This window comes from Drosophila kikkawai, chromosome 2L (genome assembly GCF_030179895.1).
Source record: "Drosophila kikkawai strain 14028-0561.14 chromosome 2L, DkikHiC1v2, whole genome shotgun sequence".
Classification (NCBI taxonomy): Eukaryota; Metazoa; Arthropoda; class Insecta; order Diptera; family Drosophilidae; genus Drosophila; species Drosophila kikkawai.
The window spans coordinates 20,453,361-20,469,542 of NC_091728.1; the positions used below are offsets into that span (position 1 = coordinate 20,453,361).

At 35.2% G+C, this 16,182-nt stretch overlaps 1 protein-coding gene across 1 annotated transcript; it reads left to right on the forward strand.

Moving 5' to 3' along the window:
• Nucleotides 1-1,319: 1,319 nt before the first annotated feature.
• Nucleotides 1,320-7,652, forward strand: Trpgamma (Transient receptor potential cation channel gamma). The gene is made up of 15 exons (XM_017163696.3): nt 1,320-1,491; nt 1,576-1,944; nt 2,010-2,342; nt 2,400-2,582; nt 2,637-2,871; nt 2,929-3,221; nt 3,297-3,565; nt 3,659-3,775; nt 3,834-4,029; nt 4,168-4,362; nt 4,430-4,655; nt 4,731-5,105; nt 5,718-5,993; nt 6,056-6,174; nt 6,235-7,652. Exons 2-15 carry the CDS (start codon nt 1,594-1,596, stop codon nt 6,463-6,465), a joined length of 3,399 nt encoding a protein of 1,132 aa, XP_017019185.1. The 5' UTR covers nt 1,320-1,491; nt 1,576-1,593; the 3' UTR covers nt 6,466-7,652.
• Nucleotides 7,653-16,182: the final 8,530 nt, after the last annotated feature.

Consider the following 16,182-nt stretch of genomic DNA (forward strand, 5'->3'; position numbering starts at 1 on the left):
CAAAAACAAAAAAATGAAATCGGGGCAAAAAGAGCGGGCTGGCAATAATTGACCCAGATTTCTGATGCCACCCTACAGGTCACCGCATATCGCGTATACGCCGCGTGTTCGAGTTTGCTCTTGTGTGCCTCGTTCTCCCCCTTTTTTTTACTTTTGAAATTATTTTATTTTACGACAATAACAGCCAGTACTATGATAAGGATAACGATTGTACCAAGGCTATCGAAATATTTTAATGCAGTTTAATGATTTCTTTGTTTACCTTGAAATATGTAGAGTCTGCCTGCTCGTCCCATTCAAGGTCGAAATGGTTTGGAAAATTAACGAAACAAAATTTGACAACCATCTTTATTTGTGTCGATAAAGCAAAATAAATAAAAACAGGGGTACAATGAATAAACGTTAAATAAAGACCAAAAGGGAAGCGAAGCCGCCAAAAGTTAGACAGAGCAAGAGAGAGTCGAGAGAACACCATGGTGTCCTTGTTGGTGAGAACTTTAAACAATATATAAACATTAAATATAAATGATGAGAATGGATAAATAAATAAAAATAAACAATGAGATGTTGTTGCAAATGTGCCAAAGATCATCCAGTGCATATTAAGCAAAAACAACAAAAATATGTAAAAATTAAAAATAAAATGATGAGAATGGACAAATAAATAAAAATCAACAACAACAATTAAGACTTGTTCTCCTCTAGCTGCAATGGTGGGTGACAACAAAAAAATATGTAAAAATTAAATAAAAATTATGAGATTGGATAAATACATAAAAATAAACAAAGAGATGTTGTTGCAAATATGCCAAAAAATGGTTTTAAAATTAAAAATTAAAACTTTTCCTCAAAGAAAATCGAAGAAAAAAATAAAAAATAAATAAAGGCGAGACGACTCCTAGAGCCATAAGGTCTCAGAGCCAAATAAAACTTGTAAGGAGAGTGACAGCTTTTTATACGAAATCCGATGGCCTTTAACTGCAGGGCTGTCATCGTACTTACTTTTAATGCAAATTGCCACCAGGGTTGTCAAAGTAATCACTTCTACTACCTTATTTATACGTTAGGCGCTCAATTTCAAAATATTTTTTCGTGTTTCGTTGATTCTGATATTAAAAAAGAAGTAAATGTGAATTTTTCGTATCGTTAATCTATAATTATTAAACTTATAATAACCTAAAACGTACATAAATATTATCCATCCAAGATTTTATACTTATTCCTAGTACTTGTTTAAAAATATCTTTTTTCAAACTCCTTATCACAAGTCCTGAAAATAAAACATCCTTGTTCTTCCTTCCTTTTGCAGACGACGGAAAAAAGCTGCACTTTGTGAGTCCTGCAAGACGGAAATCGGTGCTGGCCCCGATCCTAAATAAAATCAAGAATGGCGCCGCCGATGCCTCGGATATTGCCGAGAAGAAACTGGGCAGCGAGAGCAGCGGCAGTGGCCACATCGCGGTCCAGATCGAGCCAGCCAGGCGGGTCAAGGTGGGTAAAAGTTAATGTTCTTTCAATCTCTCAAAGAAATTCCAAAATAAACTTGAAAATTGATAAATCAAATTGATGCTCTAGCGTCACAGCATTCACGGCATGATGGAGGAAGAGAACACCATCCGGCCGCATCAGGAGATCCGGCAGCTGACGCTGGAGGAGAAGAAGTTCCTGCTGGCCGTGGAAAGGGGCGACATGGCCGGCACGCGACGGATGCTGCAGAAGGCCCAGGACACGGACTACATCAATGTGAACTGTGTGGATCCCCTGGGACGCACTGCCCTGCTGATGGCCATTGACAACGAGAATCTCGAGATGGTCGAGCTGTTGATCAACTATAATGTGGACACGAAGGATGCTCTGCTGCACTCCATCTCCGAGGAGTTCGTGGAGGCTGTGGAGGTGTTGTTGGACCACGAGAACGTTACCTTTCACAGCGAGGGCAATCACGTGAGTTGATTTCAAAGCAATGCTTTCCAAAATGAATATTTTATTAATTTTATTATTATTGCCAGAGCTGGGAGTCTGCCTCTGAGGATACCTCCACTTTTACCCCGGATATAACGCCTTTGATCCTGGCGGCACACCGCGACAACTATGAGATCATCAAGATCCTGCTGGATCGTGGTGCCGTTCTGCCCATGCCCCACGATGTGCGCTGCGGCTGCGACGAGTGTGTTCAGTCCCGACAGGAGGACTCCCTCAGGCATTCGAGGTCCCGCATCAATGCCTATCGAGCCCTGGCCAGTCCCAGTTTGATAGCACTTTCCTCCAAGGACCCCATCCTCACGGCCTTCGAGCTGTCCTGGGAGCTGCGCCGCCTCAGCTTTCTGGAGCACGAATTTAAGGTGAGCTTCTAGAAATTCAATATCTAAATGGATTTAAAAAGTTGGATATTTTACCAGAACGAGTACCAGGAGCTGCGAAAGCAGTGCCAGGACTTTGCCACCGCCCTGCTGGACCATACTCGCACCTCCCACGAGCTGGAGATTCTGCTCAACCACGATCCCACCGGTCCCGTTTACGAGCACGGCGAACGGATGCATTTAAACCGTCTAAAACTGGCCATTAAGCTGCGGCAGAAAAAGGTGGGTTATTTTTTTATAAACGTTATCCTCCTCCTCATCTCGATTTCCTGTCAGTTTGTGGCCCACTCGAATGTGCAGCAGCTGCTGGCGAGCATCTGGTACGAGGGACTGCCAGGCTTCCGGCGGAAGAACATGGCGCTGCAGGCGGTGGACATCATACGGATTGGCATTCTGTTTCCCATCTTCTCGTTGGCCTACATCCTGGCACCTTACTCCAGCATTGGCCAGACCATGCGCAAGCCTTTCATCAAGTTTATCTGCCACAGCGCCTCCTATTTCACCTTTTTGTGTGAGTAGAGATCTCAGATAACCTAGATTTGAATTCTAAAAATTATATTGTATCCAGTCCTCCTGATGCTGGCCTCCCAGAGGATCGAGACCTTCATCGGTGGCTGGTTCTTTGCCGACTCCTCGGGCATGCTCAAGGTGGAGGAGGTGCCCACGAAACGGGGAGCCAAGCCCACCTTCATTGAATGGCTGATCCTGGCCTGGGTCAGTGGGCTCATCTGGAGCGAAGTGAAACAGCTGTGGGATGTGGGCCTGCAGGAGTATCTCAACGACATGTGGAATGTAATAGATTTCGTCACGAATTCGCTATATGTGGCCACTGTGGCTCTGCGTGTTGTGTCCTTCTTTCAGGTGAGTTTAATAAATTATTAAAATAATAGTAGAATACTTTTTAATATTTTGTAATATTTCTTATATTTTTTCAAGGTCCAAAAAGAGATGATATTCAACTCACATGCCACGGATCTGCCGCGCGAACGCTGGGACGCCTGGGATCCCATGCTAATCTCCGAGGGCCTGTTCAGTGCGGCGAACATTTTCAGTAGCCTCAAGCTGGTTTATATATTCTCGGTGAATCCGCATCTGGGGCCACTGCAGGTGTCGCTGTCCCGGATGGTTATGGACATCATGAAGTTCTTTTTTCTCTACGTTTTGGTGCTCTTTGCCTTTGGCAGCGGTCTCAATCAGCTTTTATGGCGAGTTAAAAATTAAAAAATACAACATACAAATTTGAAACCTATAAACTTATAAACTTTCAATAATAAATTACATTTCTCTCTGTTTTTTAGGTACTATGCCGATCTGGAAAAGAAGCGTTGCCCTGAGGTTTCACCCATGAGTGCCCTTTTAAACATGAACGGCACCAATGATCCCAATGCCTGCATTGTCTGGCGACGTTTCTCCAAGTAATATACTTTAAAAATATTTTATTTAAATATTTTAGTTTATTTTAAACCTTTTCAGTTTATTTGAGACCACTCAAACCCTCTTCTGGGCTGTCTTTGGCCTGATTGACTTGGACAGCTTCGAGCTGGATGGTATTAAGATCTTCACCCGTTTCTGGGGCATGCTGATGTTTGGCACCTATTCGGTGATCAATATTGTGGTGCTGCTCAATTTGCTCATTGCAATGATGAATCATTCGTATCAATTAATATCGGTGGGTATTTTATTATAATAATCTTGTGACATATTAAAATAAAAGAATTTTTTTTTAGTTTTAACGATGAAATTCGTATAAGGTCAAACTTAATCTTTAAATGTTTTAATAGATTTTCTTTGATTTTCTCTTCATTAGGAACGTGCCGATGTGGAGTGGAAATTTGCCCGCTCGAAACTCTGGATAAGTTACTTCGAGGAGGGCGGCACCTGTCCACCTCCCTTCAATATAATACCCACACCCAAATCCATTTGGTATGCCGGCAAGTGGGTGAGACGGGTTTTCTGCAGCGGCTCCTCGGCCGCTCGGCGGGAACACCTCAAGACCATTAGGGTGGGTACACTTTCTTATTAATATAATTATTCTAAAACCAATTAATGCTACTTGAATTAATCATTAGAGAAAGGCCCAGCAGGCAAGTGATCGCGACTTTAAGTACCAGCAGATAATGCGGAACCTGGTCAGGCGCTATGTGACCGTGGAGCAGCGCAAGGCCGAGTCCCAGGGCGTCACCGAAGACGATGTGAACGAGATCAAGCAAGATATATCCGCCTTCCGGTGCGAGTTGGTGGAAATACTGAAGAACAGCGGCATGGATACGAATGTGACGGCTGGCCAAGGTGGTGGTAAGCCCGAGAAATCGTTGTTAGCTATTTTGGCAAGCCTCTATTGAAATGGGTTTTCTTCCTTTGACCCCCCAGGAGGCGGTGGCAAGAAGAACCGCCAGAAGGAGCGTCGCCTGATGAAGGGCTTCAATATCGCTCCGCCCGGCTCGACGGGATCTTTGGCCCCTGTTGCCGAGTTCTCCACCTCGCTGGACAACTATGACAACCAGCACGAGATCCTCAGCTCCACGCTGTCCACTCTCTTCACGCCGAATTTCATGCACAAGCGTCAGCAGAGCCAAGCGGGCAGCGGAGGCGGCGGTTCGGACTCCCCGACCACGCCCACTCAGGGACAGGGTGGCCAGCAGGGTGGGTCGATCCAAGTGACCAGCAACCAGGTGACCACCAAGTACAACAAATCCGCGCTGAAGCCCTACAACAAGCGGATCGCAGGGCACAAGAAGAGATGGGGTACGCAATCCAAGGGCAATGAATAAAATTATTTGTGGGGAATGTTGTGGAATTCAAGACATCTGCGATATATTTTTTTATATTTATAAAAAAATGGCAATAACTTTTCAGAGTTTTTTAAAAGCATTACTTAAAGATACATTCAGAAGATATTAAAATTGAGTGCAGTTTTAAAACAATCAAAAAATATCAACAAATACTACCTCATCTTAATTAAATAATATTAAAATCAAAGAAATACATTTAAATCAAAATTCGAGCAAAATAAACCTTTATGAATATTTTTTATATATAGTTTACTTAATTTATATTGGTTATATTGGTTAACTTATAAGTTCTGTAAATAACAAAAATTGTCAAATTATAATTACTTATCATTATTTTTATATCAATGCTAACATAAAATTATTAATACTATAAATACGATTGATTAATTAATCGCTCAGACTAACCCAGATTGGCAACTATTAAAAAAATATAAATAAATAAAAACTTCTTATTAAACTGAAAAAATATGGTACACTTTGAAGCAAGTATTGAGGCAAAGAAAAATATGTTTATATATAATTACAAATATTATTACACCTCTAATTGTATGTATCCCCCCTCTAGGCACCTTGATAGAAGCCGCCAAGGTGGGCAATGTGAGCAAGATGCTGGGCCGTTCAAAGTCCGAGGATTCGGTGTGCAATTCCTCGCATACAGCCACACCGGTTCATGGCCAAATGCGGGTTACCTATGCCCAGAATTCGTCACAGCATAACTACGGATGCCTGGGAGATTCCTCCAGCACAACGGCCTCCACTTCGACGCCTACTCCCTCAGTTGTCAGCAATCCGCCGGCAGCCCATGTGGGTGTTGGCTCCCACTTCTTTCACACCACAAGCGGTGAGGATCATAGGAAAATTAATCCTATTTATTTATTTGTTATTATTTAAATTTATTTCCAGGACTCACTGCCATTGCTGCTTTGAAGAGAAAGCGCAAAAAGTTCTCTTCGAGCAAGAATATTTGTCCAGTGACCGAGTCTGTGGCAGCTGCAAATGCTGCTGAAATTTTAAGTGATAAGGTGGGTGATTTTTAGGCTGGTTTTGGATATTTTCATAGATAAGTTCCAATTTAATTCCAGACCCTGAAGCGCGTGTCCAGTTATCCTGCAGCCGAGGCTGGCGTCCAGCACAAGGATCCGGCCCACCAGCTGGTGAAGCCACGTAGACACGAGCAGACCCAGAGCCAGCACGATTCGGTGGAGACCAATTCGACATTTACCCTGTCCATTGATCCCTCAAACACGTCCGTGAACTCCAGGGAACCCCTGATCAGTACCAGTTGCGTGTCCACCACGGGGGCCATTGGATGAGGAGGTTTCGCCTAGCCACAGAGACACATACATACATACCAATACCAAAGATATAGCGCACCTGATGCATACACACATACCTAGATACTATTTAGAGACAATTTGTTGACATTTTTGATATGAAGACATATAAAATGAGCGGGAAGCTAAACTAACCGAAAACCAATCTAAACTTAAAGCCACACAGCCTAGATCTTAAATTACCTCACCACGATTAGATATATAGGAAACAACCATACACCAAGTAGAGCATAACACTCGATAACTGTTAGCCAACACTGTCTCGTAACTCGTAAACAACTACATATATGTATTTTGCACTACTGAAGGAATATTTCCGAAACCTGGGAATATTCAAGATACTCAATATCCTCAAACTACCTACACTTCTCTACTCATTATCCTCAGCTCCTACAAAGAAAACTTAATGGAATTTATCAACACTGTAAGGAACAGTGCTGCAAAAGCAACCATAAAGCACACAGACACATATCATGCCAATCGCTTTATAACGAAACCTTTTACACCAAAAAACAACAAGATCTACTAGATCCAATAAAGTCCCTCAACATAATAACTAATAACTAAAACTATCCCATATCGATGTTGAACGTTGCCTTAGCATGAAACATATTTTTTATACACATACATAAGTTTTGGATGAACATTACTGAAACGGACTGTACCGGAAGCGCTGTGTATTTGTTGATTTGAGAAAATGAATTTCGAAGCCAGGGATTTGTTGTTGTTGTTTCCAGCAAGCAAGCAAGCAAGTAAGCAGCAGAAAAGCCAAGCAACGCAAAAGCAAAATAAGTAAATAAATCAAAGGATACCACAATTTTATACACCGATTTTAACCAACACAAAAAAAAAACGAAACGAACAAAGAACCGTATTAATAATCAAATCGCATACTAACTAAAGTGTTTGAATTTTATGGAATATATGGAATACAAATACGAATAATCGTAATTTTTAGATGATTTTTGGGTTAAAGTAGATACAAATACTCACACAGAACACGCGAAACTAAACACACACACGAACAATATACATAATTATATACGAAAATATCAACGAAAACAATAACAAGGAATAACCATTTTATATATAACGGAAATAACGAATACCAATGTTTAGCGTAATATAAAAATTGTTATTTGCACGAAAAAACATAACGAAGTAAAATAAATATAAATGAAACGGAAAGATAAAGTATTTATTTTTGGGTAGAGGCAAATTTTTATTTATTTAGAAAGAAATCTTTATTTGGATCGATTTTGTATCATTTGTGGTAAGTGAAATTCAAACTTGTCGTTGAGAGAATACTAACTCATTGGCAGAAACCGATTAACCCATTGTTTTAATGAAGTCTAAGAATTTATAAGAATTCTGGACTGTTACTTGAAATGTTAGAAACTGATTTATTCGAAAATTTTGTGAATTCGAAGATCTAAGTTCATGCTTTTGAAAAATTGTTTCTATAATTTTAGAATTTTGATATTAATTTTATTAAAATTGGATGACTAAATTATATAACTGCCATAGGAACCATATATTTATGTATTAATCTACCATGATCCGGATCGGACGACTATATCATATAGCTGCCATACAAATGTTTGATAAATTTTTAGAAAAATAATTATAACTTTGCTGTTTTTAAACATTTTTGCATAATATGCATTTTTTAGATATGGCCATTTTATATTATTTTAGAATTTTGGTAAAAATTTTATGAAAATCGGACGACTATATGATATAGCTGCCATAGGAACGTTCGGGAAATTAATAGAAACAAGAAAGGAAGCTAACTTCGACACGCCGAAGTTTGTATACCCTTGCAGATTGCAATTGGATCACTAAGAATCGAGCCATTCTGGTTAAATAATTGAAATTATTCGAATTGAATTTCATGCATTTTTGACTGAGTTGTGAACCTTTGAAAATTAGTTAATTTCCCCAAAAATAAATCGCACCATTTTTGCAAAAATATGTAAGGGGTACCATCATTAAAATTCTAAAAATTTGAGAAAAAATGAAATTGAAAAGAACCCTAAACGTTGTATGCAGTTTTGTTAGGCTTAGAAAATGCAACTCAGAACAGCTTTCCGAATTGAATTTCATGCATTTTTGGCTGAGTTATCAACATTTGAAAATGAGTTTTTTTTCCCAAAATAAATCGCACCATTTTTGCAAAAATATGTAAGGGGTACCATCAAAATTCTAAAAAATTGAGAAAAAATGAAATTGAAAAGAACCCTAAACGTAGTATGCAGTTTTGTTAGGCTTAGAAAAGGCAACTCAGAACAGCTTTCCGAATTGAATTTCATGCATTTTTGGCTGAGTTATGAACCTTTGAAAATTAGTTATTTTCCCCAAAAATAAATCGCACCATTTTTGCAAAAATATGTAAGGGGTACCATCATTAAAATTCTAAAAAATTGAGAAAAAATGAAATTGAAAAGAACCCTAAACTTAGTATGCAGTTTTGTTAGGCTTAGAAAATGCAACTTAGAACAGCTTTCCGAATTGAATTTCATGCATTTTTGGCTGAGTTATGAACCTTTGAAAATTAGTTATTTTTGCAAAATATGTAAGGGGTACCATCATTAAAATTCTTAAAAATTGAGAAAAAATGAAATTGAAAAGAACCCTAAACGTAGTATGCAGTTTTGTTAGGCTTAGAAAAGGCAATTCTGAACAGCTTTCCGAATTGAATTTCATGCATTTTTGGCTGAGTTATGAACCTTTGAAAATGAGTTATTTTTGCAAAATATGTAAGGGGTACTATCATTAAAATTCTAAAAAATTGAGAAAAAATGAAATTGAAAAGAACCCTAAACGTAGTATGCAGTTTTGTTAGGCTTAGAAAAGGCAATTCTGAACAGCTTTCCGAATTGAATTTCATGCATTTTTGGCTGAGTTATGAACCTTTGAAAATTAGTTAAAATTCTAAAAAATTGAGAAAAAATGAAATTGAAAAGAACCCTAAACGTAGTATGCAGTTTTGTTAGGCTTAGAAAAGGCAATTCTGAACAGCTTTCCGAATTGAATTTCATGCATTTTTGGCTGAGTTATGAACCTTTGAAAATTAGTTAAAATTCTAAAAAATTGAGAAAAAATGAAATTGAAAAGAACCCTAAACGTAGTATGCAGTTTTGTTAGGCTTAGAAAAGACAATTCTGAACAGCTTTCCGAATTGAATTTCATGCATTTTTGGCTGAGTTATGAACCTTTGAAAATTAGTTATTTTCCCCAAAAATAAATCGCACCATTTTTGCAAAAATATGTAAGGGGTACCATGATTTAAATTCTAAAAAATTGAGAAAAAATGAAATTGAAAATAACCCTAAACGTAGTATGCAGTTTTGTTAGGCTTAGAAAATGCAATTCTGAACAGCTTTCCGAATTGAATTTCACGCATTTTCGGCTGAGTTATGAACCTTTGAAAATTAGTTATTTTTGCAAAATAAAGTTATGAACATTTGAAAATCATTAAAATTCTAAAAAATTGAGAAAAAATGAAATTGAAAAGAACCCTAAACGTAGTATGCAGTTTTGTTAGGCTTAGAAAAGGCAATTCTGAACAGCTTTCCGAATTGAATTTCATGCATTTTTGGCTGAGTTATGAACCTTTGAAAATTAGTTAAAATTCTAAAAAATTGAGAAAAAATGAAATTGAAAAGAACCCAGAACGTAGTATGCAGTTTTGTTAGGCTTAGAAAATGCAACTTAGAACAGCTTTCCGAATTGAATTTCATGCATTTTTGACTGAGTTATGAACCTTTGAAAATTAGTTATTTTCCCCAAAAATAAATCGCACCATTTTTGCAAAAATATGTAAGGGGTACGTACCATCATTAAAATTCTAAAAAATTGAGAAAAAATGAAATTGAAAAGAACCCTAAACGTAGTATGCAGTTTTGTTAGGCTTAGAAAAGGCAACTCAGAACAGCTTTCCGAATTGAATTTCATGCATTTTTGGCTGAGTTATGAACCTTTGAAAATTAGTTATTTTCCCCAAAAATAAATCGCACCATTTTTGCAAAAATATGTAAGGGGTACGTACCATCATTAAAATTCTAAAAAATTGAGAAAAAAAGAAATTGAAAAGAACCCTAAACGTAGTATGCAGTTTTGTTAGGCTTAGAAAAGGCAACTCAGAACAGCTTTCCGAATTGAATTTCATGCATTTTTGGCTGAGTTATGAACATTTGAAAATTAGTTATTTTTGCAAAATAAAGTTATGAACATTTGAAAATTAGTTATTTTTGCAAAATATGTAAGGGGTACTATCATTAAAATTCTAAAAAATTGAGAAAAAATGAAATTGAAAAGAACCCTAAACGTAGTATGCAGTTTTGTTAGGCTTAGAAAAGGCAACTCAGAACAGCTTTCCGAATTGAATTTCATGCATTTTTGGCTGAGTTATGAACCTTTGAAAATTAGTTATTTTTGCAAAATAAAGTTATGAACATTTGAAAATTAGTTATTTTTGCAAAATATGTAAGGGGTACTATCATTAAAATTCTAAAAAATTGAGAAAAAATGAAATTGAAAAGAACCCTAAACGTAGTATGCAGTTTTGTTAGGCTTAGAAAATGCAACTTAGAACAGCTTTCCGAATTGAATTTCATGCATTTTTGGCTGAGTTATGAACCTTTGAAAATTAGTTATTTTCCCCAAAAATAAATCGCACCATTTTTGCAAAAATATGTAAGGGGTACCATGATTTAAATTCTAAAAAATTGAGAAAAAATGAAATTGAAAATAACCCTAAACGTAGTATGCAGTTTTGTTAGGCTTAGAAAATGCAATTCTGAACAGCTTTCCGAATTGAATTTCACGCATTTTCGGCTGAGTTATGAACCTTTGAAAATTAGTTATTTTTGCAAAATAAAGTTATGAACATTTGAAAATCATTAAAATTCTAAAAAATTGAGAAAAAATGAAATTGAAAAGAACCCTAAACGTAGTATGCAGTTTTGTTAGGCTTAGAAAAGGCAATTCTGAACAGCTTTCCGAATTGAATTTCATGCATTTTTGGCTGAGTTATGAACCTTTGAAAATTAGTTAAAATTCTAAAAAATTGAGAAAAAATGAAATTGAAAAGAACCCAGAACGTAGTATGCAGTTTTGTTAGGCTTAGAAAATGCAACTTAGAACAGCTTTCCGAATTGAATTTCATGCATTTTTGACTGAGTTATGAACCTTTGAAAATTAGTTATTTTCCCCAAAAATAAATCGCACCATTTTTGCAAAAATATGTAAGGGGTACGTACCATCATTAAAATTCTAAAAAATTGAGAAAAAATGAAATTGAAAAGAACCCTAAACGTAGTATGCAGTTTTGTTAGGCTTAGAAAAGGCAACTCAGAACAGCTTTCCGAATTGAATTTCATGCATTTTTGGCTGAGTTATGAACCTTTGAAAATTAGTTATTTTCCCCAAAATAAATCGCACCATTTTTGCAAAAATATGTAAGGGGTACGTACCATCATTAAAATTCTAAAAAATTGAGAAAAAAAGAAATTGAAAAGAACCCTAAACGTAGTATGCAGTTTTGTTAGGCTTAGAAAAGGCAACTCAGAACAGCTTTCCGAATTGAATTTCATGCATTTTTGGCTGAGTTATGAACATTTGAAAATTAGTTATTTTTTGCAAAATAAAGTTATGAACATTTGAAAAATTAGTTATTTTTGCAAAATATGTAAGGGGTACTATCATTAAAATTCTAAAAAATTGAGAAAAAATGAAATTGAAAAGAACCCTAAACGTAGTATGCAGTTTTGTTAGGCTTAGAAAAGGCAACTCAGAACAGCTTTCCGCATGCATTTTTGGCTGAGTTATGAACCTTTGNAAATTAGTTATTTTCCCCAAAAATAAATCGCACCATTTTTGCAAAAATATGTAAGGGGTACCATGATTTAAATTCTAAAAAATTGAGAAAAAATGAAATTGAAAATAACCCTAAACGTAGTATGCAGTTTTGTTAGGCTTAGAAAATGCAATTCTGAACAGCTTTCCGAATTGAATTTCACGCATTTTCGGCTGAGTTATGAACCTTTGAAAATTAGTTATTTTTGCAAAATAAAGTTATGAACATTTGAAAATCATTAAAATTCTAAAAAATTGAGAAAAAATGAAATTGAAAAGAACCCTAAACGTAGTATGCAGTTTTGTTAGGCTTAGAAAAGGCAATTCTGAACAGCTTTCCGAATTGAATTTCATGCATTTTTGGCTGAGTTATGAACCTTTGAAAATTAGTTAAAATTCTAAAAAATTGAGAAAAAATGAAATTGAAAAGAACCCAGAACGTAGTATGCAGTTTTGTTAGGCTTAGAAAATGCAACTTAGAACAGCTTTCCGAATTGAATTTCATGCATTTTTGACTGAGTTATGAACCTTTGAAAATTAGTTATTTTCCCCAAAAATAAATCGCACCATTTTTGCAAAAATATGTAAGGGGTACGTACCATCATTAAAATTCTAAAAAATTGAGAAAAAATGAAATTGAAAAGAACCCTAAACGTAGTATGCAGTTTTGTTAGGCTTAGAAAAGGCAACTCAGAACAGCTTTCCGAATTGAATTTCATGCATTTTTGGCTGAGTTATGAACCTTTGAAAATTAGTTATTTTCCCCAAAAATAAATCGCACCATTTTTGCAAAAATATGTAAGGGGTACGTACCATCATTAAAATTCTAAAAAATTGAGAAAAAAAGAAATTGAAAAGAACCCTAAACGTAGTATGCAGTTTTGTTAGGCTTAGAAAAGGCAACTCAGAACAGCTTTCCGAATTGAATGTAAGGGGTACCATCATTAAAATTCTTAAAAATTGAGAAAAAATGAAATTGAAAAGAACCCTAAACGTAGTATGCAGTTTTGTTAGGCTTAGAAAAGGCAATTCTGAACAGCTTTCCGAATTGAATTTCATGCATTTTTGGCTGAGTTATGAACCTTTGAAAATGAGTTATTTTTGCAAAATATGTAAGGGGTACTATCATTAAAATTCTAAAAAATTGAGAAAAAATGAAATTGAAAAGAACCCTAAACGTAGTATGCAGTTTTGTTAGGCTTAGAAAAGGCAATTCTGAACAGCTTTCCGAATTGAATTTCATGCATTTTTGGCTGAGTTATGAACCTTTGAAAATTAGTTAAAATTCTAAAAAATTGAGAAAAAATGAAATTGAAAAGAACCCTAAACGTAGTATGCAGTTTTGTTAGGCTTAGAAAAGGCAATTCTGAACAGCTTTCCGAATTGAATTTCATGCATTTTTGGCTGAGTTATGAACCTTTGAAAATTAGTTAAAATTCTAAAAAATTGAGAAAAAATGAAATTGAAAAGAACCCTAAACGTAGTATGCAGTTTTGTTAGGCTTAGAAAAGACAATTCTGAACAGCTTTCCGAATTGAATTTCATGCATTTTTGGCTGAGTTATGAACCTTTGAAAATTAGTTATTTTCCCCAAAAATAAATCGCACCATTTTTGCAAAAATATGTAAGGGGTACCATGATTTAAATTCTAAAAAATTGAGAAAAAATGAAATTGAAAATAACCCTAAACGTAGTATGCAGTTTTGTTAGGCTTAGAAAATGCAATTCTGAACAGCTTTCCGAATTGAATTTCACGCATTTTCGGCTGAGTTATGAACCTTTGAAAATTAGTTATTTTTGCAAAATAAAGTTATGAACATTTGAAAATCATTAAAATTCTAAAAAATTGAGAAAAAATGAAATTGAAAAGAACCCTAAACGTAGTATGCAGTTTTGTTAGGCTTAGAAAAGGCAATTCTGAACAGCTTTCCGAATTGAATTTCATGCATTTTTGGCTGAGTTATGAACCTTTGAAAATTAGTTAAAATTCTAAAAAATTGAGAAAAAATGAAATTGAAAAGAACCCAGAACGTAGTATGCAGTTTTGTTAGGCTTAGAAAATGCAACTTAGAACAGCTTTCCGAATTGAATTTCATGCATTTTTGACTGAGTTATGAACCTTTGAAAATTAGTTATTTTCCCCAAAAATAAATCGCACCATTTTTGCAAAAATATGTAAGGGGTACGTACCATCATTAAAATTCTAAAAAATTGAGAAAAAATGAAATTGAAAAGAACCCTAAACGTAGTATGCAGTTTTGTTAGGCTTAGAAAAGGCAACTCAGAACAGCTTTCCGAATTGAATTTCATGCATTTTTGGCTGAGTTATGAACCTTTGAAAATTAGTTATTTTCCCCAAAAATAAATCGCACCATTTTTGCAAAAATATGTAAGGGGTACGTACCATCATTAAAATTCTAAAAAATTGAGAAAAAAAGAAATTGAAAAGAACCCTAAACGTAGTATGCAGTTTTGTTAGGCTTAGAAAAGGCAACTCAGAACAGCTTTCCGAATTGAATTTCATGCATTTTTGGCTGAGTTATGAACATTTGAAAATTAGTTATTTTTGCAAAATAAAGTTATGAACATTTGAAAATTAGTTATTTTTGCAAAATATGTAAGGGGTACTATCATTAAAATTCTAAAAAATTGAGAAAAAATGAAATTGAAAAGAACCCTAAACGTAGTATGCAGTTTTGTTAGGCTTAGAAAAGGCAACTCAGAACAGCTTTCCGAATTGAATTTCATGCATTTTTGGCTGAGTTATGAACCTTTGAAAATTAGTTATTTTTGCAAAATATGTAAGGGGTACTATCATTAAAATTCTAAAAAATTGAGAAAAAATGAAATTGAAAAGAACCCTAAACGTAGTATGCAGTTTTGTTAGGCTTAGAAAATGCAACTCAGAACAGCTTTCCGAATTGAATTTCATGCATTTTTGACTGAGTTATGAACCTTTGAAAATTAGTTATTTTCCCCAAAAATAAATCGCACCATTTTTGCAAAAATATGTAAGGGGTACCATCATTAAAATTCTAAAAAATTGAGAAAAAATGAAATTGAAAAGAACCCTAAACTTAGTATGCAGTTTTGTTAGGCTTAGAAAATGCAACTTAGAACAGCTTTCCGAATTGAATTTCATGCATTTTTGGCTGAGTTATGAACCTTTGAAAATTAGTTATTTTTGCAAAATATGTAAGGGGTACCATCATTAAAATTCTTAAAAATTGAGAAAAAATGAAATTGAAAAGAACCCTAAACGTAGTATGCAGTTTTGTTAGGCTTAGAAAAGGCAATTCTGAACAGCTTTCCGAATTGAATTTCATGCATTTTTGGCTGAGTTATGAACCTTTGAAAATGAGTTATTTTTGCAAAATATGTAAGGGGTACTATCATTAAAATTCTAAAAAATTGAGAAAAAATGAAATTGAAAAGAACCCTAAACGTAGTATGCAGTTTTGTTAGGCTTAGAAAAGGCAATTCTGAACAGCTTTCCGAATTGAATTTCATGCATTTTTGGCTGAGTTATGAACCTTTGAAAATTAGTTAAAATTCTAAAAAATTGAGAAAAAATGAAATTGAAAAGAACCCTAAACGTAGTATGCAGTTTTGTTAGGCTTAGAAAAGGCAACTCAGAACAGCTTTCCGAATTGAATTTCATGCATTTTTGGCTGAGTTATGAACATTTGAAAATTAGTTATTTTTGCAAAATAAAGTTATGAACATTTGAAAATTTAGTTATTTTTGCAAAATATGTAAGGGGTACTATCATTAAAATTCTAAAAAATTGAGAAAAAATGAAATTGAAAAGAACCCTAAACGTAGTATGCAGTTTTG

Coding starts and splice junctions, on each gene's coding strand:
- Trpgamma (XM_017163696.3), top strand. CDS start 1,594: ATGATGGAGGAAGAGAACACCATCCGGCCGCATCAGGAGATCCGGCAG. Junction 4,363..4,429: donor AACACCTCAAGACCATTAGG/GTGGGTACACTT, acceptor ATTAATCATTAG/AGAAAGGCCCAGCAGGCAAG. Junction 5,106..5,717: donor AGGGCACAAGAAGAGATGGG/GTACGCAATCCA, acceptor TCCCCCCTCTAG/GCACCTTGATAGAAGCCGCC.